The 27,027-nt window shown below is 40.0% G+C and overlaps 1 protein-coding gene across 3 annotated transcripts in view; it reads left to right on the plus strand.

The window, feature by feature from the left end:
• The window catches only part of SLIT3 (slit guidance ligand 3), a 471,665-nt gene that overhangs the window by 214,597 nt on the left and 230,041 nt on the right, over window positions 1–27,027 (plus strand). For all 3 annotated transcript variants that reach the window (XM_066328946.1, XM_066328944.1, XM_066328945.1), the window contains exon 5: window positions 22,962–23,033. In XM_066328946.1, coding sequence (XP_066185043.1) covers window positions 22,962–23,033 — 72 coding nt within the window. The remainder of the gene's footprint in view (window positions 1–22,961; window positions 23,034–27,027) is intronic.

Below are 27,027 nucleotides of genomic sequence, written 5' to 3' on the forward strand. Positions count from 1 at the left end.
AGACAAACAGAAACATATATTTGCTTCACTACAACCACAGATATCCTTCTAATCCGTATTATTTTAGTTGCTTAGTGTTATAAAATGTGAAATAAATCTTAAAAAGCCTGAATGTTTCATATGCATGAAACCTGATCACAGCGTGCATGGTTCAGGAATCTAAATTCTGGATAACTCAGTGCTTCTGGTATATTAGACCTGAATTTTTTCACAGGTTTTTTTTCAGATATTTAATCTAAAATCTTACAGTAATTTGGTATGATTATTCTTGATTTAAAAATATTCTCCTGTGATAGAAAGCATTCAAGAACTGACTGGATGTGGCACTTAGTGCCATGATCTGGTTGGCTGGTGATCACTCAAAGCTTGGACTTGACGATCTCTGAGGTCTTTTCCAATCTAAATGCTTCTGTGATTCTGAATTTGAATACTCAGAGCAAGTGTAGGCTTAGACATGCCAATTTAGCAATGAAATATTAGTTTTTTCTAAATAATGGTTGCATCTTCATGAAATGTAGCTCTTGCATGTTTATTTTGACTGTTAGATCTGTGTTTTAGAGCTTCTCCCACTAATTAGTCGAATGGAGTCTGTGACAGCATTTGAAATATATTAAGTTTATATATGCAGCCTAGCAGTTAATGGGATGTTTATGTGTGACCACACATGCAGGTATGCTACAGGTGGAGGAGGAGATGTGGGAGCCACTGTTACCAATCCTGAACTGAATTTTAATCATCTTGTCACCGCCTCATAATGCTGTAAAATACTGTGGAGGGCTCCTGTTACTGAGTTTTTGGGTTTGGGGGCATCTTGTGGATCAGAAGGAGGTTCTGTGTTCGTGGTGTCATTTTTTATCCCGCTGCTGAGGGCATTGCTCTTGGCAATGGTCACTGCAGTGCCAACCACGGTCCCCTTCAGCTTGGCTGCAGTAGCAACAGGGCTGCTGGTTCCAAAAAGCTGGAACTGGACCAGCCCAAGGCAGGAGAACACCACGTGTGACATTCAGCAGAGCCACCTCTTCCCATGTGAAGAGAAGTATGGCTGTGCTGAAAATGTGTGAAAAAATTTCATATTTCTGCTCCCTGCAATATATAGAGGATATATTGTTCCAGTGGCTATTGGGATCCTGACCACCTCCTAACTAATCTGTATGAAAAGGGATTGAAAATGCAAATAGCTTCAGATAGCTCAGGCTGAAAGAGCAGGGAGTTTTTCTGAGCCATTAATACTGTTCTGGGTAGAGGCTTATCTGGCACTGGGTTAATAATGCACATCACAACACTCCCAGCACCTTGCAGTTCCTTTGGCTTCCCTTAGCAGCACAGTTGGACTCCTACACTGCTTTTACCTTGTTTAAAAAAGAAATCTAATTGGTCATTATACTGCATTAGCATCTGTAATGAGCCCAGGAATCCCTTTTCAGCTTTTTTCCATGCCTGTCTTCAGGCAGCCTCTGTCGGCGTGTTTGATGTGAGCATTAGCACAGCAGTGTAGTTAAATGCAAAATTTTGTTCTAAGAAATGGTATGATAAAATTTTAATTAATCTTGTCGTTCATTCTGATCCCTCAACAGAAAATGAATCCTTTCTCTGCACTATTTACTAGTACATGAATTTATTTGAAGTTCTGGTGCTACTGTGTTAAAATGAATAATTTTTTACTTACTAGAGTAAAACACGTAGGTGTGAGATCAAGGCAGCAATATGTCAGTCTTCATGTTCAGAACCTATCTACAACTTGAATATTAAACTTTCTTTTACTTATTTCAATGTATCCTCATTTTTCTTTTCTGTCATTACCTGATTTCATGTGAAAATTTCTTCATGTGGTTCTCTTTTTCATAATTCATTAGATTTGGCATGGCTGTTTATTGTATCATCTTGGCATCTGGCTAGTGTAGCTCCTTTGAAACAAACAGTGTGCTGGAACAAACCCTTACAGAATTAACCCTTGTGATCTAAAGCAGACAGGTGCATGTACAGTATGACCATATTACCTGCTCTGTAAAACTGATTTAGCAAAAGTAAAACATTTTTGTGCTCTCTTGTTAACCTGAAGCATTTAACAGCATTTTCAAAACATTGTTAGAATTTTTTTTTTTTACATTTTCTAGTGCATCAAGAAGATTACATCTGCTGTCAAAGGCAGCATCTCTTAACTGGAGGGAAAAAAACCCAAACTAAAAAGAGATCTGCAAACCTTCACTATAAATAAAGCATTTCAGTCTTGTTTGGAAAGTTGTAAATCCCTGTACTATAACAAATGTTTTAGGGGAAGTTATAAATCCCTGTGCAATTGAACTCTACCACAAGTATCTTTATCCTATGGTCAGAGCATAGAAAATTCTACATGTTTTTGTCTGTGGTTTTTAGGTTGATCACGTTGGGCTTTTTTTTCCTTTCTCTGTCATATTGTGGGTTTTTTTTGGTTTTTGTTTTGTTTTGTTTTGTTTGGTTGGTTGGTTTTTTTGGGGTTTTTTTGTTTGTTTTTGTTTTTGGTTTTTTGTTTTTGGTTTTTTTTTAATCTGTGAATTCTATCATTATTATCCTGCCTAGTCAGGAGTTTGGGTTTTCCTGAATGATTTACAGCTGTTCTGTGTGAGAAGGGACAGACATGCAAGCTAAATATACAAAAGATATATATTTTTAATAACAAAAAGCCAAGGAGTGTTACAGCACTGTTACAATACCAGTACTCCCACCCCAGGCCTCATGCATATGCATGATGTGGGACCACCACATGGGAGAAGCACAATGAGCAGGAGGAGAAAAAATGAGTATTGATAAAACAAGTCACAAACTGTGAACAGCCCACAGGAAATATCTAATCTTGGTGGGTGTGCTTAACTGAGACAGATGAAAATCTAAATCCATGCAGCTGATAATGTTTTTATCTTGAAAGGTCAACTGGGTGTTTGACACTCCTGGTCTGACCAGGAACCTTTGTAAAAGACATTGAGGAGGGTGTCTTCAATGCATTTTATTTAGGATGGACATTTATGAGTGGTCATTGACCTTGGGATTCCATTAGCAGCAATGAAGGGCAGCAGTAATGCCTCGTGCTGAGCGCAGTACATGATGCATATACACAGATGGGAGCAGTGCCCTGCTCCATGCTGGGCTGGGCTGTCCCACGGCACTCTCTCTGCATTCCTAGGGCCAGGAAGATAAAAGGAGCAGTTAGTGACACTAAAAATAGTGGCACTGCTTTGGAAATAGTTTTACTTTACAAAGTGTTGGAGTTGCACTTTTTCTGTGTCCCTTCTTTCCTCCTCTCCCTTTTCTACCTCCTCTGTTTGGAAAACATCAGACAAAGTTTCTAATTCTCTACAGAAAGGAGGACAAACTCTGTTTGCCTACTCACGAATGAGTTCAGTTGAGGGCTGTCAGAAAGATGTATTACCAAGTACAACAAAATGTTTCCAGAATGCCCTTACATGAAAATGTTTTAAACTCCATTTATTTGTAGAGTTTCAAACTGGCTCTGGGTGACATTCATTGTACCAGAAGCACAGTGTGTCGTGTTGAAGGATCAGCAATCATGGAATCATTTGTATTGGAAGGGAACTTAAAGATGCTGTAGTTCAAACCCCCTGCTATAGGCAGGGACATCTCCAAGCTCAGCCAGTCCACCCCAGTGAGCAGGAATTCAAGCAAAGGTGCCAAGGAGGAACTCAAACTGAAATACAAAGTGTGCAAGAGGTGGAAGAAGGGAAAGGTGACTAGAGAGGAGTACACAGATACTGTCTGTGTGTGTGGGATGGGACTGAGGAAATCATCCATGTGGCTCTCACTGATGTTCCTCTTTGTGGAACTTGAGACTGGTTAGAGCCCAGAGAATTCCAGAAGGAACAGAAATCAACTTCCTAATTCTATGGCTTCTCCATGCCTGTGACGTTGTTTAGGTTCTGATAATGAGAAGTCCCAATGTCTTCAGTAAAACACAGTATCAGCAATAGTCAGACTGACTCATATATGATGGAAGCACAAGAGAGAAAAAACTAAATTGTATTCTGAGCTGCAGACATTCAATTTATGGTAGTGGTCACTGAGAATAGAATATCGCACTCCTTGTTTGCCATCACAGTTGGATTTAACCTGAGACAATTTTTAATTCTCTTGATTTTCTTCCCTATTCCAAATTAATTTATTATTAATGTGAGAGGTTTTGTATGTTTGTAGGGGATGGATGTGGTGGTTTTGTTCTTGTTGGTTTCTCATACAACCAAATGTTTTCAGTATGTCCAGAGCATGAAATTCCACATATTTAATATCAGCTTAGTAAAAATACATATATGTACAACTACATGTACTTCAAAGAATATTCTCTAGGTAATACTTCAGTCTAATCTTCCTTGCAAGGATATAAAGAAGTACCTAACTTCAGTATGAGATTGTGAGCTGCTCTTGAATTGTGAAGAACAAATGAAGTTATGAGTTTCACATTTGAGTGACTTTTATTAATTGTTTTTCTCTCCTGTCTGCACTTGGATATTATTTGTCTGGAGAAAATAGCTCAGCAAAAAAAAAAAATTATTTAGCCAAAAATACTAACAAATTGCATAGTTCTATCAAGTTCACCTAAACCCGCTGATTCTTCTTGCTCTCCTTTTCATCCTTGTTATTCAAGTAGTTTAGCATGAAATAACAATTTTTTGATAAATCACTAGAAGACCCAAACAATTGGCATTGTCAGCAAATTAAAACCATAAAGATAGCAGGCATTCAAGCTTTAGAAAGTACATTGTTTTCTTAGTAGAATAGCTTGCAAATAAAAACGATAAAAGCTGACCACTGAGCCATGGCAATGTTGGCAGAAGGATGGACATTTTAAAGGTCATATTGGATAAATCTTATTTTTAAATGTAAAGTCACCTGAAAATCATACATTTCCTTGAGAAAAGAAAGTTTGCCTTTGGAAATGAGGCTTGCCTGCCTTTGTCATTATATCAAGCTGAAAAAGCAATTTGGAACCCCCTACAGATTTACATTTTCCCTTTCTAAACAGCAGAGGGAAAGGAAAGAGAAGTTGCCACCACCCAAGCAGCAAACATCATCCATGGTCTGTTCTCCAGCAGCTGTCGCCAAAAAATGCCTTCTCCTGAGTAAGAAGGATCATTTCTTCTCTTCTGGGGAGGCTTTGGAGCATTCCTGATGGGATGGGCTTTGCTCCCAGCCAGCTGTGGTTGGCAGCGGGCTGGGTTGTCCCATGGCAGAGTTTGGGATCTTGTGGGGCAGCATCTCCAGCCTGGAGCCTGCAGGATTTGGGGATTTGCCCTGAGCACGGTGTGGAGGCAGCCTTGCCTTAGGACAGGTTCAGCTGCGTTAGTGAGGGATCACTGAGAAGATCCGTGGCAGAAAGTGTGAGGAGACAGTAAAAAAAAGGCAAATGTTCACTTCTTCTTCCCCACTGAACCAGAATGTGGCACCTCAACCATCTGTAAAGGCCTTGCTTTAAATGAGGTGCAATTTTCTTAATATCTTCTCTTGTGGAAGGAGCTAGCTGAACCTTTTCCAGTTTGAGCCTGCTGGAGACATCTAAAGAGCCCTTTTCTTCTCATAAAGAAGTTTCTGAAGAGAGCACTCTGGTAACCACTTGATGTATCTGTCTTTAATGCACGTTGAAAAAAAAAGTTGAACTTTAAGGTCCCCTATTCTGTAATGCTGTAATGCAGGCTGGGAACTTCTGGGCTTGCACTTCTGACTCTGGATCAAGTGCTAAAGTTCCTCTTCAAAGTGGAAAAATAGAAATGCTCTCCAAGGTTTATAGCTGTGCTGTGCTGGTGTTGGGGCGTGAGGCAGAATGGATTCACTTTGGCACAGGTAGGAAAAGTTGTTACCATGTTATACACAGAGAAACTCTGACTTTTAGTCTCACCAAACCCTCAGGTAGGGGTGGAGCACACTGGGTACTCTGCTTCCCTTTAGAATTATCAAACCATTATCAGTCCCTTATCCAGCAGACATTGGCTGCATGCCTCCTTGGCTCACTTAATCCTAGCTGATTTCATTAAAAGTAAAATATTTAGTATTAGTTTCCCATTAAAAATATTTTATTAGCTTTAGACAATATTTGTAACATTTCTTTTAGCCTGCAGAACAGTATTTAAGTGAAAGTTGTGGCATGGCATGCTAAAAATCAGTTTATTACTGTGACTTTATTTTCTGCATAATTGCATACTTAGATTTGAAGGAAGATCTCTCTTTTAAATATAAATATATTCACAGGATAGATATTTTCCAATTATTTGCTCTTGACATGTATGTTTTTAATAATAATTGACATTTTAGCGTAAAGTACCTCTTCATCTTGCAAAACTTAAAGCAACAACTAATTAAAGCAGTAGTTCTACTGTATTTGAAGGACAGTTATTTCTTTTGGAATGTGTTGCAAGCCTTGGTTTAAAGTAAGTGACCAGTGTTTTCTGGTTATACAATTGAAGTGCTGCATTCAGATGTCCTGATTTGAAGGTCACTGCAGCAGTTGGGGTGTGGTGTGAGCAGCGGTGCTCCCGGCCACCTGGGGAGGCTCTTGTGAGTGAGTGGAGCATCATTTTCTTCTTGAAGATGGTTTAAATAGAGGTGGATTAATTTGTTGGTCTCTCTCCCTCTCTTCTTCTTCTTTTTTTTTTTTTTTTTTTTTTTTTTTTTTTTTTTTTTTTTTTTTTTTTTTTTTTTTTTATATGTATTGCTGATGCCCGCAATTGCAAGTTACAGTACTGTAAAGCAAGTACAAACAAAAGTTTGGAGAAGCTTCTCTAGAAAATATTTTCTGATGCTGCTGCAGGACAGTGGTGCTACAGCAGAACTGGGTTTTCTGCAGCTTGTCATTCTCAGAAAATGCTGCCTTTGAGATACTGCTTAAAATAGGAGAGCATCCAGGCAGCTGAGTTTCATGTTTCCATTTGAATTGTCAAAATGATCCTGTAACTTTTTTCTTTTATTAAAAAGAAAAAATCCTGAGCAACTTTTACAGTAATGAGAAAATCTGCTCATTAGGGTTTTCCAGCTTTGAATCCATAGTTTCTGTGGCATCAGATACCCAAAACTTCAGTCTCATTACCACTGAGGAAAAAAACAATCTTTTTCTCAAGTGATTAGCTCTAATCAGTCAAACATTGAAATAACCAAATATCACTTCCCTGTTAAGGATGACTTTTGGTTTGGTTCTGCAGAAAGTCTTTTGATCAAATGCTTTTCTTTAAATCCATGAATGTCTCTGTTCATCCTTTTCCAGGAAGACCACAGCACATTTTATAACAAAGTTGTGTACCTGGTTTAGAATGACTACCAAGAAGAAAAACTAAATTTATTCTCTCTTAACCAATCAAATCCTCCCATTATTCATAACAGTGGAAGACTTAAGCAATTTCAAGGTGTTCAGCTTTGCTTGGCATTATTGCTTGAGCTGAAACTAGCTTGAGCTGAAGCTGCTTTTCATTTTTAGTGGATAAAAAGCTAGGAAAATAAATGCCCTTAAAAATTACATATAATCCAGCAATTTTTTTATACAGTTTTTTTGCTTCATGGGTTGTGACAATCTCGAGGAAAACTAAGATTTGAAGTTATCAGATACTGCTGACAGCAGATACTGCTGTCTCTAATAGTGATGTATTGAGATGTCACACCTGTCAGTAATTTTTTAATATGAAATATTTAGTCTTAAATAATGTCAAAAGTAAAAGTTTAATAGTTTTTATTTAAATTAAAAATATTACCATTTCATCTGCAATTTCACAAATGACCATGAGAATGAAATTTAGGCATAAAAGAGAAAGGAGAGATATTCTGAGAATAAACTATTGAGGTAACAAACCAATTTAATGTCATCAGTGCAGAAAAGGGAGGAAACAAATGCAGCTCTGAATGCTGAGAAAAGAACACACACATCCACACTCAGTAATGAAGAGACTCTGCTGGTGGAGAAGTCGCAGCAGACAAACCAAGGGGGAAAGCTTTGACTTTTTGGGTTTATAACCTCGTTCTTAGGCCATCAGCTGGCTGGAATGGGTAATTCTTTCCTGAAATATAGCTTACTAGTTATAAATTTTGTACTGTGTAACAAATTGGTATTGCTTTAGCCCAGGATACCCACTGCTGCAGTAAAGGGATGGAAAGCTCCACGGAAATGGTCAGCTGGAATTTTCAGGATGTAACCAAACACTCTGAGTGAAATGATGCCATTCCAACAGAAAGCATTTGGTTGTAGTTCACCTGTGTGGAGAAAACAGAGTCAAATCAGAAATTCCTTTCTATTTTATTTAAATAATTGCACTTCAGTACATGAAAATCATTGCCATAAATACAGCAAATTCTGAAAAATCGGTTCATGTCTTAGATATCTGTAAAAGTAATGGGGAGAGGTAGGATGAGGTTTGTACAGATCATTCCTCTTCTTGCCTGACATTTCAGCTGTTGCTCTTAAGGTGGTTTTTTTTAACCTAACAAACTCCTTTATATCAAGGAGTTTATCCTTCACTGTCACAGATGCTGGCATGGAATTTAGCTAAAGAAATCGATTTAATGTTTTGAGAAAGGAGAAAAATTAGGTTGGCTTTACAGAGAAAACATTTAATAAGGATAAGAAATGAAGTCAAAACACAAGATTTGTCTCTTGCTGACCAGAAATAAGACATGAAAAAGCTAAGCATATAGCTGTTCCATGTCTTGGTTCTGTCAAGGACCACTGTCAAGTTGTATTTGGTTTTAATTACAGTTTAATTAGAGGTGACACAGTTCATAGAATAACTAAAAGAAATACTTTCTTGGGAGTATTTACAGGCAGAATCTCTTCACCTGAATAAGAACTTGAAATTTAAATCATGCAAAGGCTTGAGCTGGATATTACTTTTCAAATAAAATTCAATGAATTGTTTGGCTGAGAGGATAGGTGAAGGAATAATAAATGCTCTTGTTTTACTTAGGGGTTTTGTACTTGAAGCTCCCCTGGCATGGTTCTTGTAATCTTTAGCATTTCTGTATTTTTTACCAGGCAGTGAGAGAGACAATCACATGTGAACAGAACTTTGTCCTCAGTTTGTTTTTGGCAGAGAAAAGGTGCTTTGTGTTGTCTGCTCACCTGCAGTCCTGCTGGGGGTGGGGGTCTGCAGCAATATCAGGGAAGTAACTTCTGCAACACTTCCCACTTGAGGAGCTATTTCATTTTTGCATGAAAGTCAGGCACTTCTCCCATATAAATCCTTCTCTTAGAATATCCTGAGCTGGAAGTGACCCACAGGGATCACCGAAGTCCAACTCATTTACTGTAGAGCTGTGTCACTGACACAGATGATGGCTTTGTCAAGGTTGCAGAGTACATTTAGACATTTAGAATGGAGCCAGGAATTATGCCAGGAATGCAGCATCTGGTGCCTTTTTTTTTTTTTTCTTTTTTTTTTTTTTACCCCAGAGAAGGTGGATACCAAACTGGAAGCAGTCCAGGATGGGAATAGGAGTCCCCATTGCTTGTGGTGTAAAGATCCTTGTGCTTCGAGGCATTTATGCTGCCCTAGTCTCACAAGAAGTCTGTGGAGTAACTGCATGTCTGCAGAGAAAAGTTCTTCACTTTTGCTTGGAGGAGAGGCATTTTAGTGAGCCTCAAAGGGGAAAAACCCCATAATCATTTAGGCTGAAGTGCTTCTTAATTCAAATGACATGCAACTTAGAGAACTTGATAAGAAGGATTAGAACTGGAAACGAAAGACATTTTTAAAAGCAAAGCTATTACAGGGTTCATTACTTTATTTATACGTTCTCCAAAATCACATGAATGAAGGGAAAAAATGAGGAGAAAAAATACTGGCTTCAGTTCAGAATGTCAATTACTACTTTTTTTAATCCTCTTTTCACAATTTATTTGACATCTTGAACAGTAGCCAAAAAAGCTATTATAACTATAAAACATATTCATTGGTATAAATCTCATTAAGTTGAGCAATTTAATTAAGGTATTGACATGCTTAATTGATACGTGCAAGGAGAGACCATTTTCATATCTAATTTCCATACGTTTTCTGCTTTTAAGAAAACTAGCTCCGTAAAAATGTTATAGATTCAGCTAAGCCCTGTCATCCCAGAGGAGCACTTGCTGCCATTTACCTTGATTTAGAGCCAACTACTCTTCTAAGTGGAGCTCCATTAAATGGATCTGATGTATGTCTGACTCAAACATGCGTCAGCTTCTCTTATGATCAATAGTGGAATATTTATATTAATAAAGCACCAAGTTAATTAAATAAAATAGTCTTCTGGGTAAACTTAAGATACTAGGGGATGGGCAGAGAATCAATATACTCTGCCATTTGAACATTAACTATGTGCTCTGAAATTTTATGCTACCTTAGCAAAGATGCTTGCAGTGTTGGAGTCTTGGATGCACAGAGACCCTCAGGGCAGGAATCTGCTAAGCATCCTGGGCAGGATTTGTTTACAAAGTTACAGAAAAAACAGCAAACAAAAAAACCTTGGGTCTGTTTGGCTTCTGTGACTTCATTCCTGCAGACAACATTGGGAATCCTTTCTCCAGGACTAGGACTGAACACAGTGAAGTGGTGTTCTCCCAGTTGAATAGTTCTCCACTGAACTATTTCAGTGTTGCCAGAGAAGGGGCATGTGTGACAGACTTGCCATGTTTGGGTTTGTCAGTGATGGTAAAGAGGCATAGGAGCCATACAATGACTTTTTAAAAACTACCTTTAAAATGGGTTGGCCATTCATGAGCGTGTCTAGTTCTGGTGCATTGCATGTTTCAGCCCAAAGCACAACTGCCCTTCAGCCTTTTCATCCCCATGGGCTCTGTCCCCACAGACAGAGCTGGGAGAGAGATTTCTTCATGAGTGGGTGACCTCTGACCACTATGGAAACCTACCCCTGTGGGCTCTGTCCCCACAGACAGAGCTGGGAGAGAGATTTCTGCATGAGTAGGTGACCTCTGACCACTATGGAAACCTACCCATGTTAGAGATGCATTCACAAGCCTCAGTCCCAGACTGATGTCCCCACTGTGCCCTGATAAGCAAACTCTGTCCCTGTGGTACTGGTGCTATTTCTGTGACATGCAGATGGCCTTTGAAGAAAACAAGTTCCCTCGGGTACTGTTGCAATCCACAGCTCCCACTTCATCCTACCTTTTATCTACATTTTAAAGTTTCAGTACAATACAGTGAAAAATGTGGGTTTTAATCCTGCAGCTTTGATAAACGCCTCACTTTAATAATCAAAGAAAATGCTTGAAAGGCCAGGAAAATATTAATTCATTATTAATAGTTTATCCAGTCAGTTTAAAACTTGTTCTGTGTAAATATGCTTCCATCTCTTTAGTCAGAGGCACCATGACATTGCTAACAACACTGATAATTCTGGTCCAGAGGCAGTGGGTGTGTGCCAGAGCCCTCAGTTCCTGCATTCCTTCTTCACTCACAGCCATGGGGCTCTTTCCTCTTGGGGTTTAAATGGGCTGAGTTACAACTGAGGGGATTAGAACATGTTCATTTGGGCTTTCTCTCCTTTTTAAAAGCTCCCTTGTGTGGGCTGGACTCTGGTCCTTGCTGAGCCTGCTGAGCATCCCCTGACCATGACCAAGGGTCAGGAGCTGAGTGGAAGATCTCAGTGAGGTGATTATTTGCTGACTTCTGTGTGACAGACACTATCTGCCATGGGAAGTGGCAAAATCAGAATGTAAATCCACAGGGAGGTAGCTTATGGAATAATGCACAGAATTTCATAAAATAATCAGTAGTAGTAATTCGGGGCTATTGCAGGAAGAGGACATTGACATTGTCCTGTGATGTGTGATTTTGACCTGGTTAAAATGCTTCTAATTACCAGGCACTAGGGAAAAGCTGAAGGAACAATCTCCTTTGTCTTAGAGTGAATTGTCTTCCAGTTCAGCATTTACTGAAAACCCTTGGTTTAGAATCTGTTTTTCTAACTATGTAGAATCTTCTGAAGAAGAACAAAAGTATAGCATGTTTAAAACTTCCTAAATATGCTTCATCCATGAAGAAATAAACATAGGCTTTTATTTAATATTCCTAATCAAGGCACATGTAGGTTACACCTGACAGTTGAAAATACTTAATATATGTAAAACTACTTCTGTTCCATTATTGGTTTTGGTAAAGTGTTGGTAATACACCCCAACTGTAACATTTAGTGTTTGTTTTGCCTTTTTTCCTTTACATCATTCTGATTCAGAAAGACTGAACAAAGAGTGCAAGTTAGAAAGAGCATTGGAACCATATGTGTTATAGTTGTATATAATCTATATCATAATTGTATAAACTTTACAGGGTGGGATAGGTTTAGTTAGAAAACCACTTTCTGTGTTAACCACAGTTCCCTGGTATTTAGAGTTGTCTTTCCACAAATTTAATGCTCAAAGAAAGGAAGAGTGATTGCATCTGAGTTGGGATAAAAACAGGTTCCACAGTGAATTCCTTTCTGGAACCAAACAAAAACCTTTGTGTATGGAACTGGGATGCAGATATTCTTGTATATTTTTTGACTGACTCTTAGTTTCTGTCTCTCGATTGTTGGTTTTCTGCATGACATCTGGAAGTAATGATGTGAATAATATGAGGATGTAAACTTTCCAAGTCTTATAATGAAGTTAAATTTCCTTTTCTGATAAGATAAGACTATTTTTGTCGTATGACACATGACACCCCTTCAGCTAATTGTTTTTTCAAAAAGCTTGCTAAGGAGGTGTCATAAATTGAAAAAAACTTTTGGGGCAATAAGTCAAGTTTTACTGTCAGACATATTTTCTCCTGGAGTTAGTGGACCTTGGAGAAAGTCCTCATCATTCCCAGCAGTGATGAAACCAAGTCATGCTGGAATTTGATGTTCTTTGATTTGAGAGTGCCTCAACAATGAAACAGCAAAGTGTGGACACACTGGAGTCTGTTGTGAAGGAGCTACTCCTCCCTCTTCCCTGGTCAGCTCTTTTACATTTAATTCAATTTTGTGAGCTGACATTGTCAATCTGAAATTCAGCAAGATGCTTGACAGGGGGAGGAAAGCCGAGTTCATTTCTGGAAGTGGCTTTATGCAAATGAGTCTCTGGAAGGAGGCAGCTGCTGATGAATCAGAGCAGTGCCCTTGTTCCCTCATCAGCCTTGGGAATAAAGCTCAAAAAACACCATAAGCACCTTTGAGAGTTGCTGTAAACCATCTACGTACACCCAAGTATCCCTATCAGTATTTTTAGGTGTTTGAGGATAAAAGGAATGAATCTGTTTTCAAAGTAGAATCTGGAGGATTTTTTTACACAGTGTTTGGGTGGATTCAAGGAAATTAATTCAGCTTGTAACCTGTTCACACCAGACTGGTTTGAAAATGGCAGTGAAGTCCTAGGAACACTTAATTCTCATGAATTGTCTCAATTTTGAGTTTTTAATAAAGGTCCTTGGTAGCTGATTTACTGGAACATTCAAAGAAAACCCTCAGTAAGCTGAGCAGAATGATCGTGAGTTTAACTTCTCTTTTGGAAGAACTCACCATTTTATGTGCACTCTAGCTGAAAGCTAATTATGTTTTAGATTTGTGTCACATTAGCATGTTTGTTCTACTGGTATACTTGAGTTTTATTGTCTCTACTTAAAACACCTACGTTCTATTTAAATGGCTTTTTCTAAAGCACGGTGTTATTGAGTGATAAACTCCCTGTGCATGGAGTGGGGATCTCGAGGGTGCCTCACCTACCTGAATAACCACTGAAATAATCACTGGAAAAGAAGAAATCATTTGGTTATGTTCCAATGAATCTTTTTTGGTGTGGATAAAGTAGGAGAATGAGGTTTGTAAGGGTGGTAATGGCCAGGATGACCTGCTCTGGAGTCCTTGAAGAGCTGCTGGGTTGTGGGTCCTCCCATAAAACAGAGAGCTGCTGTTACTTAAACACTTGCAAGAATCTCCCCACTCAACTGAACCACTTTGTGGTATTACAGCTTGGTCTAATAAATCTAGATGTCACATCCACCCAGAAAAATGAATTATGGCTACAAACCCGTCTGAAGTGGATCTTCGTACATCTGCAGTGTTTCACTGGGACTCTCAGGGCTAAATGATCCATAGCGGGGAAGATACATAAAGGTGAAGCTGTGGAAGAAAAAGAGAAGCTAAAATATGAGAAAAAAGGGGAAAGATGCATGGAACTCCTCTGTCTTTTGTCTTAGCTTCAGTATCTGTTACTGCAGTCTGCTGAATATCAGTGGAATAGATACTGCTGGTCCAGTATTATAATTTATTTTTGAAACTTTGATTACAGCTCAAGTACCAGTGTCCCCCTTTGCACAGGTGCACTTCTTACCACAGAACAGAATAAAGGCCCTCATCACCAGGCCTGAGCTATAAACAGAATGTTGTTTTGCTCACTGCAGTGCATTCAAATACTCTGCAACTCATTTACACCTCACTGGGATAAATGGAAAGTCACTGTAGTTGGTTTTACTATCCAACGATTCTCTGTCATTTTCATTACTTTTTACATAGCCACAGGAATGTCTGCAGTGATCATGCAAACAAATGGTATAATGGGAGAACTTGGTAAAAAAATAAAACCTAGATCTTTACACATCTAATATACAGAATCGCAGCCTGAATTAAATAAATCCTGTTGTGATTATTGTTTTCATTCTACAATGTGATGATTAGGTACACAAAAATATTAACTGGCAGGGGATTTTTTCTTTTGATGTATTAGTAAAGTGCAAAGAAATCTTTAGTATAAAAATATTCCTCATTAACAAAGGCAGAGTTAGGCTAAGACAGATCAGTCTAAAAAGAGTCTTGCTCCAGATGTTGATCAGTTATCCAAAAAAAAATGCATGTTTTATTCTTTATGATTTCATGTGTTTACCTTCTAAAATAAAAACTCATCATAATTAAAAAGGTATATAACCAATAAATTGCAAATATCTTTTTGTCCAGTGGTCAGCCAGGGCTGTGGAGGCTCCTGTCATTTAGGGGAGATCAAGGGACGGTGATATTGCCTCCTGAAGTTTGGAATTAGCCAATGTATAGGATTTCTTTCCAGTACAGCTCAACAGACGAAAGTATAAACCCCAAAACAAGTCAACAGTATAAAACCAGTGCTTTTTAAAATTAGCTTAAAATAAAGGTACCTCCATATAGCTGCATTTCTATTTTCGAAAGTATAAACATTAACAAGCAGTGAGAGAGCTTTTGAATTCACATTGTTTTAGTAACAAGAAAATATTGACAAAAATAGAAAATGATGGGGAGAATAATTTTTTTCTCTGATGTCAGGGCTTCAGTCCCCCCTCTCTGAGGTGCGGGTGCCCCCACTAAATCACATTAGTGCCTCGTGCTCTCATCTCACTCCAGGGCAGTTGGAGCACTTGGGTTTGTGTGGGAGCATCACTGCCCTGGAGCCCTTTGCTCTGTCAGTGATGCAGAGGTTCAGTGGGCTGCAGGGTTCCAGAGGAAAGGTTTTCCCGCCAGGATGGATGTGTCTCTGTGGTGTCAGAGCTGTGTGTCTGCTGGCTGAACACTCTCCTCACATGAGGGAAGGCTCGGGGATGAATTGCACCAAGTGGAATTCCTGTGGGACTGACTGGGAAGGGATTTTCTGTCTCTCCCCACACTGCTGGAGCACCTTGAGTCAAATGCTGCCTCTCATTGTGTTCCTTTGTCTCCTCCATCAAAAGGAAGGATTAATTACATTGATTCCACTTCTAAAGCACCAAACCCCTACATGAAATACTGCTAAATAAACTGTATATTTAATATACATTAAATACTGCTAACAAAGACATCTTACTGTCATTTTTTTAGTCGGGAGCCCTACCCTATTTCAAGTGGGCTGCTTCTCTTCAGGAGCTTCCTCTGAGACCACTGGATGTTACTTTCCTGCTCCTGTTCCTGCTCCCTTACAATCCAAAGCTGAGTGTAAATACCTAGAGGAAAGATTTTACTTTTGTGTGTATGTTCCAAAAGACAAAACAGATGCTGCTTTCTGAAATGAAAGCTCATGATCAGTCTCAAGATGGGTGGTTTTAAAATAAGAGTCTAAATGCTGTCTGATCACAGTTTGCTCGGCATTTTGGAAATGGCAGGAGTAGGGAGAACTGTAAAAGTCATAAAGACAAATGTTGCCTTTGATTGGACACTGGTAATGATTAGTTTTACAGTTCATTTAAAATTATATAAAGATATTTATTAATCTTCTTAGAGATATTCTGATAAATTTAGGGTTTTTTCTGGTTTTGTTAGGTGCATCAAGAGACAAATGTTCCACTGTGTCTCAGTGAAACAAGGTGGGGTTTGGGGTTTTTAAATTTTGTTTTGTTTTTTTTCTAAGCAACCAAGAATTTTAAAAGCTTCTAATGAAGAATTAAATAATCACAAATTAGTATTCTCTGTTCTTGTAAACATTTAAAAAGACTTCAGCATGTGCTGTGTGATCCCTGTGGTTGTGTCAGGACAGAAGTGCACAAGTCCATGCAGCTTGGATCCCTTGAAGGATCTTTATTAACAGATGTTGTTTTTTTTAAATTTTCCTTGGAGAAGGTGGAAGATGATGATAAAATAATCATTATAAAAATAATCAAAATCATTTTTTCCTCTGATTCATTAGTGACCACCCCTCCCAAATCTTCAGGCTCTGGCTCTGCTCAGTGTCCTGCTCCCAGAATGGAGCTGTGTCTGACTGGGGTTAATGAGGCTGCCTGGGCCTTTGGGCAGGTGCTGAAATGCAGAAGTACAGAGTTAATATCTATCACTTCCCAGTGCAACTGGATCAACAGGGAAATGGTGGTGTTTATCTTCTGGAGGCTTAGCAGCAGGGCTTGTGCAGCCGTGTGTGACTCTGTGAAAGCACTGAGCACTGCTTTAACTGGGATTTTTGAGCTAAATTCCCTCCTCTAAACAAACAAAACCAAAGCAGTGTTTTTCCTACAGCCTCCCAGAGCACGAACTGAGGGCAGCTGTATTGTAAAAACACAGTCACCTTGTTCAGGGTGTACAACATCTGCAGGACCTCTCTTGTTTTGCGGGACTCAGATGCTTGTCACCCTCTTTACTTTTCGTGCTCTAGTAGGAGGAAGGAATTTTTTTTTTTTCCTTTTAGAAAATCAGCCAGTGATGCCAAGTTTCCACAGAGTCATGCTTTACAACACTGCTGTTGTTAAGCTCTTGCCTTGTAGGCCATCAGAAACAACACTTTCCCATTTTTCCTTCAGACAGAGAGCTACAAGTGCTGCTTTACAGTAAATACCATTTTTGCCCTGACCCTGCAGAGAGGGAGAAGCCATTCCTGCACTGAGGGGACAGGTGCTGAGGAGTGTCAGACCTGCCACAGCTTCTTCTCCTTTCTGTTGGAGGGACCTGATTTGGGCAATGCATTTCCCACCTGGCAGATGATAAATACCTGGAATTTACCTTTACATATTTACAAGGCTCAAAGTTTCTGAATTGTTCTTAACCGTTAACTCAATTATTTTTTAATATATGTGTAGAACAGGGAAACCTCTAATACTGAACAGTTTGGGAAATACTAGGACATTATCTCCTAGGTAAGAATGATACTTAGTTGTTGAAAATGCTAAATATTAGTTTTAATTAAAAAAAAAAAGCTGCCACATGATTTTGGCAGAGCAGGAAAAATCCTTTTGTTCCTTGCTGTAAATGAAATGCATAATATTCTGTGCTGGAATTTTTACAGATAGAATTGAGTAAACATGTTTTCCCCTACAAATTTCTCTGGTCATTCTACTTCTTTTCATCTTGGACACTTTTCCTGCAGAGAGCACTGGTCCTCCTGCCCTGTCTGTTCTCTAAATGTAGGAGTTCTCTTCCCTCAGCTTTTGTTCTATGAAAACCCTGACTTGTATCACTCCTCACTTTATTGACTTGCTTATCTTTTATTACATGTTACTTAGAGATACCTATTATCTTTGGATTATACTCTCTAATTTTCCCCATCTGTTGTTCTTTAACTCCTTAATTGTTTTACTTAATTCAGTAAAACATTGCAGCATAGAGTTTATGTGTAACATGTTGTACGAATTAAAACTAATTCTAATGAGACAAATTGCAGTGACCAGATTGTGTTAAGTATGTGACCTTTAGTGGAGCAGTTCAGTCTAGTTTTAGTCCAGCTGTAAAGAAAAGCTAGACTGAAGAGCAGTCATTAAACATTGAAAGTGCACAAAAACCTCAGGAACATTTTATTTTATTTCATTTTGATCAGTGCATTGGACTCAAATGTCTTAAACTCAGGAATCCTAATTTGTAAAATAATGCAAACAAGCTGCCAACAGAGGTGAATTAATTCTTATTTCTCTCAGCTGCACATTCTGTAGCCAGAGAAAAGCTGGTGGGCACAGTGCTAATTTCTGGGCATTGCTGGCAGCTGGCCCTTCCTTAAAATCAGGAGTCATATGTTTCATTAGTTTTATTCTGCAAAGCAGGTGAACAATATTAACTTTCCAGTATTGTTCTGGCAAGAAGAGAGGATAGGAAACAATCTTACTTTGTACTCAAGTGCCACATCCAGTGAAAGGAAGCAGTGTTTGTCTTAGAGGTCTGTACCAGCTGCTGCAGAGCTGTGTGTGAGCTGCCCTGACTCATTCCAAGATGCAGCTGAATTGTGGATAAGCTGAAAGGCCCCTGAAGAACAGGAATCAGGTTTGTTAGGCTGGATTTTCCCTTCATTTTAAGTAAACCGTTGGTTCTGTGTGTTAGTGGTTAACTCTGGGAGTTTGCAGTTTCACTGTGGAATTGTCATACAACAACACACTGGGAAAGATACAGGTTTGGCTCTGAAGAATTTGCTCTGGGTGACTCATTCTTTAAGGCTTGGTATTAAAACTCTTCAGACATTAAAGGCAAGCTGAGTTCTTTATTGGATAACGCTGCATGGTGATCTCCCAGCCCATTTGAGTGGGAGAAATAATTAAAGATTAGTGTTCAACCACATTAAATACTTCTTAATCAAGCTGTTTTTCAGGCACTTGCAAAAAAACCAGTCTTGTTAAATTTGCAAAGCTCTGTGTTAAAAGAGGTTGGGAAAATAACTGGTAAATCCTCAAAGGGTGGGGGTTTTTTGTTTGAAAAGGAAGAAAACCTAAGTATAATGCCATCACTGCTGATTTTTTGGTTTTCATACAATATATGGTATTTTCAGTACCCTTGTAACTTTGTAAGTTGTATTTTAGTTGTTCTAATGTTTTAGATCTGTGGTATAAATGAAGATTCATTCTCTGGATGTTCGTAGGGTCTGTGTTCCAACTAAGTGATTTATGTTCTCTTACTGGCAAAATAATAATAAAAAGAAGTCTTAATGTATTCTATTGCTCTGCTAGATATTTGAATTTCCACTTTGGATGCAATAGGCAGTGTGAGAGCAGAAAGCTAAAACCAGCACTACTGCAAAGACTGCAGAGGCACTTAGGAAACGTCAGCACTTTTGGATGGGTTTTTTTTTTCCCTTTCCAATCCTTTTATCAGTGAGGCACTTGCAATTCACATTTGAAGATCAAGAAAACAATATTAGACTTGCAGAGGGAGTTCATCTGTGTCCAAAGCATTTTAGTTAAATTAAAATAAAAACTAAGAAAGGTACTGGCTTGTGCCAGCTCTTGCTCGAGTCTGGGCTGGACTAACGTGTGCTGTGAGCCTCAGCTGCTGGTTTGGTCAGCTCCTGCCTCTCCTCTGTGCAAAGTGGCTGCCCAAGTTCTTTAACACCTCTGTGGCTCCATTGCCCCAGCTCAGCAGTGAGGATGCTGTTTCCCCTGGGGGTTGTCTGCTGTGGAAGCTGCTGGATGAGTGTTTTTCCTGAGCTCTCTGTGATCTGCTGCCTGTCCAGGCTGGGGCTGGCTGCAGGCTGGCTGTGCCCTGTGCCCTGCTGTGTGCCAGGTGAAACTGCACAGAACTTGCCTGCATTTACCAAAACAGGCAGGAAAATTCAGTCTAGAAGCGTTGGCTTAGCTCAACGCATCTGTTTGATCAGGATGCAGATGAGTGTGTCCTGGTTGTGTTGGGAGCTTTCTCCACTGAGGAGCTCCTGCCAGGAGAGTGCTGCTGATGGACTGGCACGTTCTGGTTTGGCCTCAGGTCAAGTGATTTCAGCTCTCTAACACTGCCTCTCAGGGTGGGGGGTTTTGGAAGTCTGTTATTCCCTAAGTCTGGAATCTTTCAGATTTGCCCTTTAGGACACATCATGCTCCCCCCTTGGACTTGCCTTCCATTACAGAAATAGGGGCCTTGAAACTTCTGTCAAAGAAACTGAAAATCTATTTGTAATCATCACCTTTTTTTTTTTTTTCCCAGATTTGCTGTTTATGTTTCTTGAATACTACAATATTTTTCTGTCTGCTTTTTAGGATTTTGTTTTGGCCTCACATTAATTTATCTAGTTTTCTACAGTTACTATTAATAACTAATATTTATTTTGCATACCATTGCTGTAAACTTCCCATTATGTCTGCTATGACAAGCAGGGAATAAAAAGCTGGAACTTTAACATAAACTCAATAGACAAGTTTCTTGTTACAGCCTTCTGCTACCTCAGGGCAAATTTTGTGAAGTGCACAGGCTGAGGTTTGCTTGCTTATGAAAGATGCTCAACAATACTCTGGCACAATGTCAGGAAGCAGAGAGAAACACTCCTCTTGACCATCTCAAAACAGGACGATTTTGATTGTGAGGAGGCAGTTAGAGGAAAAGAAGCATTGGTGACTTGTCTTCCATGCTGTGTCACTAATGCCACGCAGGCTGTCAGTTCCCAACCCACAGGAGAGATTTATGGAATCAGCCCACAGTCCAGGAGATTGAAAGAGGCAGGATTGTTAGCTAGAGGAGGGTGCCTTGCAGAGAATAAAAAAAATACGCTTTACAAGGAGGTTTTAATAGGAAACAGATGAACTTCCTGCAGTCCCCTGGTTCTGCCTGGCTGCAGGTTAAAAGTTGAGCATAAAGACAAAGCAGAGATCAAATATATAAATTAGCCCTTGCAGAACACAACGATGTTATGAAATATTGCTTGAAAACCTGATTTACTTTTACACATGATTTGAAACACACAATAGAATACCAGACAAATGCAACCTGAGATGGTGGATTAAATGTGGTTTTATTTGACCATACAATTCCACTTTTTCAAGCCCTTTTTGTTCTGCTTTGCATGTGTCTTCCTTTCAGATCTTACTAATTTTTGCCTTGCTAAGCCATTTTGTCACACTTTTACCACAGCTCTGCTGTGCCTCACTGTCACACCAAAGTGAAAGCTTAAGGCTTCCTCCTTCAGGGTCTGAAATATCCTTTACTTTGTCCCTTCTCTGTCCGGGTTGCCGGATCATTTGTCTGGGCTGAAGGTCTGTCTTTAAAGAACTAATATTTTGTTGCTGGCAAAATAAAGGGCATGTGAAGGAGGGGTCAGGGTGTGGATCAGTGTTAAACAAATTGTGAAGGTCACCAAGAGTTTTAATCTGACTTGAAAAAGAGACTTGTATCCAGCAGCACATTTTTGTTTGCGATAGCCTGAATGAACTATTGTGGCTACTTTGAGAATTTGGTGTAGACTGCATGACTGATATAAATTGAATTAGTCTTGTGACAAGGACATAGTCCCCTTTTTTTCTTATCTGCCTGATGGAAAGCAGAAGAAAGGCCTGTGTGACACGTCTTGACCTGCAATGTCAATGTGGGCTTTTGTGACAGGCTCTGATTTCTGGCCTCTCATTTGATAAAACCAATTTGGTGGAGGCTAGAAAGGAGCTTGCTGAACACTAAATGTACTGACACGAAAGGGTGTCTGGGAGTGAGTACAGAGAGTTGCCAGTCCCTCCTAATTGTCATTAGCCAGCCAGAGTTTCCTTCTGAAAATGGGGCAGAGCCTTGGGGACACTCTCACCCCAAACAATGCACTGTACAGCTCTCTGCAGGATCACCTTTATTTGTCCTTTTGTCATCACTGAGCCTTCCCTTTCCTCCACTTGCCTATTTCTTACATTTTTCTTTCACACTCCTCTGCCTTTCTTCTTTTTCCATTCCTGTCTTGCCCCACCCTTTGTCCCCTAAACCAAAGAAACCTCTGCCCCTTCTCCGTGCTGATGGGGCACCAGCAGGAAAATCAGGCTGAATGCTGGTTTTCCTTAGCGTAGACACATCCCAGCTTTTGGTCTCCTGTCCATTTCCCTCCCATTCCTGATGGCCTCCTTCCTCTCCCAGCCTCGCCTGCACTGGCAGAGGGGCTGTGAACCTGGAACAATTTATAGTTCATCAAGGGAAAAAGCACCCGAATGCAGGCTGGGGAACAGGAAAATGTAACCTGCACTCACACAGCAGATCAAACCATTTTTTAATGTGTTTTAAGTCCTAGAAAGACTTTTTGAATTGCTGTTGATTGTTTAGGTTTTTTGTTGTTTGTTTTTAAGCATGGTTAAAAATTCAGTTTTTCCCATTGATACATAATGCAGTGGGATTTTAATGCAGTAGGTTAAGATCTTTTCAGTGTAAATTTAAAAAGCTCAGAAGAGAAAGATTGTCAGGTTTTTCCTGAATGCTAATTTCAAATAAGAAGCTATAATCTGAGCAGGGGTAGCCAAGTATTTTTGCAGTCAGTAAACAAATAGAAGCATGCTGAGAAAATTACATTTACACTACAGGCTTGCAATTCCAAGGCATTAGAGTTGGCTGCAGGTACTCTGATAGTGAATCATGGCATTGTACCAGCATCATGATCACACTTGAGTGATGTTTGCTTGAAGTTCTGTCATTTGTGTCAGGAATTCTGGTGGTTTTGGTTGGAGAGTCATTTCAGCTCATTCCACAGACCTCTGGAGGGGAGAAACAAAATTGAAAACACCGTGTGGTGTAACAAATCCAGCAACATCTACTTTTCCAAGCACGTGGAAGTTCCATTAGCTCATGCAGATTTGAGAAATGTGTTCTCTTTGTTAACACAATGATTTTTTTTTTTCTGTTCTCTCATTCAGAGACCTGAGCGAAAACCAGATAAAAGGAATCCCTAGAAAGGCCTTTCGAGGAATCATTGATGTGAAGAACTTGTAAGTGACAACTTCATTAATATTTGTGGTGAAAACCTTTCTGCTCACATTACATCTGCCTGTTACTCTCAGTTTGAGTACCTCGTGTCCAGCTCTGTCAGTGGAGCACAAAGGGACCCTGCAGGTTTTGTCAGGGGCTCACAGGCTACTTTGGTCCTCATAGCTGTGGACACATCTGGGGAGGTTTTGTGGGAAAAAAACATACTGAAAGGCTTCACTCCTTCCTGCAGTCCTGTCCTGGAGCAAGATGTACAGAGGGAAAATTACTGGTAGAGTTTGTGAGTGGAATTGAAATGTTTTGCTTAGTTTAAGTTTTCTGTCCCATCACTTCTGTCAGAAGTAAATGTGACAAACTCTGGCGCTCAGGCACAGTGGTTGAGCACAAATACCAGAAAATGAAAAAAGAAAATAAAAATGGGAGCAGTTAACTCTGTTAAGGAGTTAACTGTGCAGGCTTTGACAGTTTATATTTAAAATTAAAATAATATAAATAATTTAAATTAATTTATAAAAAATATATTAATTAAAACTATTACAAAATTTATAATAATTAAAATGATTTATGAAAGCCTTTTCAGAGAGAAAACAGGGCTAATGAAGCCTCTCTGACCTAGCCTTTTGTTGTGAAGTAGTCTGAAACTAATGTAATGACTTAGAGCTCTGTGTTTCCAGAGCTGTTGGAGGCTCTCACACGTTACAGAACACAAACCCATTTTTGTGCACCCACACACCCACAGTCTAAGGCACCCTTGGCTTTGTTGGAGTCAGCACGAGGTGAACTGAACAAAGAAATATCAGCCACTGATGGGCAGGGTCAGGATTTCCAGGGACAGCCTTCTGGCCCATTGGAGTTAGCACTGTTACCACACCAGCAGCTGAGCACTGATCCCCACTGTGTCAAATATGGGAAGCACAGCATAAATGGTGTGGATTTTTTAAGCTGAGTAGAAGAAACAGCTAAAGGTGATCTGAGGAGCCCTTTTCTGCAAACAGTCTTGCAGCATACCTGTGTTCTGTTTTCAGGTCTTGCCCCAGTGAAATGCTCTCAGGCATGTGATGCAATTGCTGGGGCATCCTGAGAAGGGCCAGGAGCTGGACTCCATGATTCTGATGGCTCCCTTCTCTTTTGTCTTGTTATCCTGAATTTTATTTGCATTGTAGGGTCTATAGGAACAATAGATGGTATTTTGTTTCAGAAAATCCACCTTTCCCAGCTGTAATTCACTGTTAGTTGTCTGACTTAATTTCAAATAACAAAGTTTGCATCCAGAGTTTAGTTCACCTCTGACAAGCTGTCACAACAAGCACGGGTGTTTTGATTTATGCACCCACTCTCAGTGCAGAAGGATCCAGGGTTTCTCCTTTCCATGAGCTGATATCAGGGGATGACTGGCTGCAGTGCCTACAGGAACCATATAAATGTTGGGATTTAAAGCTTTAACAAAAACTTGCAGCTGTCAGGTTAGGCAGTATCTATTGTTTTGCTGTAGAAGACATCAGAAGTACTTCCCTGTAGCTACAGTTTGTGACTTCTGTGAGCACTGACCTTATCACAGAGCCATGAAATAGTTCTGGTTTGGGGTGGTGACCCAGTCCAGCCTCCAGCTCAGCAGGAGCACAGAGCTTGGTACTCTAAAAGATTACTGTTGTGAGCCATGAGTACTGATTATTTAGATAAATAGCAGGAGAAGCAGACTTTCATTCATATCTAGACATTCTTGATAAGAAATGTACTAATCCTGTGCCCAGGGTGGTCCATGGCAGCAGGTGACTCTTGGCTTCCAGACACAGAGGAGTGGCCTGTGACTTGCTGAGAAAAGCCTGGCACAACCTTGAGCCAACATGCTGCTGGAAATACATTAAAATTACTCCAGCTGTAACTCTAAGGCTGTGATGCAAGCTAAACCAGGTTAACAGTTAAAGCTCTTTAAGCAGTGAGCTCAAACATGCTGATTCCCATTTCCAGCCTGTGTTTGGCAGCCAGGTCTCTCCTCTCTGGGTGCCAGCAGTGACCGTGGCAGTGAGCAGGGCTGTTCACTGGCCTGAGCAGGACAGTCTCTGCCCTGGGGTGCCCCTGAGCTGTGCCTGGTGACTGTGACACAGAGGTGCTGATGGCACAGCAGAAGCCTTGGCTGTTTCTGTGGTTGTCCCTTTGCAGATTTATTGTACTGTCTCAGTGTTCTTCCACTTTACAAAGCGTATTTGTGAGGAATCTTGGAGACTTTTGGGCACAAGATCTAAAGCTACAAATCGTCCCATACTCCCCAAGCCTTTCCCATTTATATTTAGAATTTGTACAGGGAAAGGCTGACCTTTGTCATGGCTTGACCTTTAACATGGCCTCCAATTCTTCCAGGTTCTTCCAAAAGTGTCCCAATGTCATGGCAAAAATAACAACCCTGGAGATATCATTATAGAGCCACAGCAAGTGCTAGACCAGATGAAAGTCTACAGATTAAAGCTGTCTTTAAGCTTGGAAAGCTTCTCTCAGGACAAAATGCCAAGCTGATGGAATAAACTGAGCCAGGGCATGAGTTCTTTTTGGACACCAGTTCAGAAATGTGTAGCATGAGGGCTCAGTATAAATTACAGTGGGTGCCATTTGAAAACCCTGTGAGAATTACCCTGTCCCAGCATGGCCATGGCAGTGATGGACACAGAGTCACAGGTTGTGTCCAGCTGGAGCAGAGTGGTGTAAAAAAAAAATCTCCTTCCAAAGGTGGAGGTGCTGCTGGATATGGGAAGCAAAGAGAGTCTTTGGTGATGTCTCCCAAGCACCAGGGCTCAAGAGCTGGCTTGATAAAGGAAAAAATAAAGAAAAAAAAATCATTAAAATTACGGGGAGGGGGGGCGGGAAATGTTATAAAAAGCAGTGTTGCAAGGTATTTTTCACTGTGTCTTTCTTTTTAAATGATAAAAGCTTTCTATCTTATTCTCTTAGCAGAACAGTGAGCCCAGGAAAATGGGCTTAGATTAGGACTGTGCTAAAGAGTTTTAAATGTCATGGAGGATAGTCTTTTTGCATAAGACAAAGTCAAAGCAAAGACTGGAGTTTTTCAGACTCTCCTAAGTGGGAGAAATTTCATTGTGTGAATTATTTTTATATGAAGTGTTTTCTGCCGTTTGAGTGCAAAAATCATAGAACCTGCACACAAATAAATTAGTGAGTGTATTTCTAACTGAAATGTAGAAATAACTATACAGCTTTTAGAAAGTTTCATGAGCACATAGTGTCCATTACCAGTAGTGAATTTATTTGGGAATTTGGCAAAAAGTGACACTTTGAACATACTGTGGAGTAGATACATAAACTCTGCTCAGTGGTCCTAAGAGCTGAACAGGAGAGGGCAAGAGAGGGCCAGCCTGCACACCACACCTGTATTCAATTTCTGTTACTTATTACTTAGAGAACAGGAAATGTTTCTTGCAGGAATCTAGCCCCAACTAAGCACATTTATTTCAAGAATTAAAGTATATGGGTTTGTGTCTCATTGAGCTTTGGGCTAGCTCAGCGCTGTCAGCTATGGCCTTCCATCATAAATATATATAGAGCTGCTTCTTGGATTTCTGCACGTTTCCCCTGCTCTTATCACATCTTGGCATTCAGGGGAGGGTTTTTCTGGTGAGGCATTCCTGCAGTTGCTCAGCCCTCCTCAGTGAGGGCAGCCAGGATTCCAGTACAGGGATATACAGAGCTTGATGTTAGGAAGAAATTCCTCCCTGTGAGGATACTGAGGCCCTGGCACAGGTTGCCCAGAGAAGCTGTGGCTGCCCCTGGATCCCTGGAGGTGTTCCAGGCCAGGCTGGACAGGGCTTGGAGCACCCTGGTCTTGTGGAAGGTGTCTCTGTCCATGGCAGGGGGTGAAACAAGACAATATTTATGATCCTTTCCAACCCAAACTATTCAATGAGTCTACAGAGATCTCCCAGCCCAGGAATGGAAAACAGGAATGCACGTGCAGGAGGATGCAGGGCAGAATGATAGAGCAGCAGA

Source organism: Sylvia atricapilla, chromosome 14 (assembly GCF_009819655.1).
Source record: "Sylvia atricapilla isolate bSylAtr1 chromosome 14, bSylAtr1.pri, whole genome shotgun sequence".
NCBI classification, from domain to species: domain Eukaryota; kingdom Metazoa; phylum Chordata; class Aves; order Passeriformes; family Sylviidae; genus Sylvia; species Sylvia atricapilla.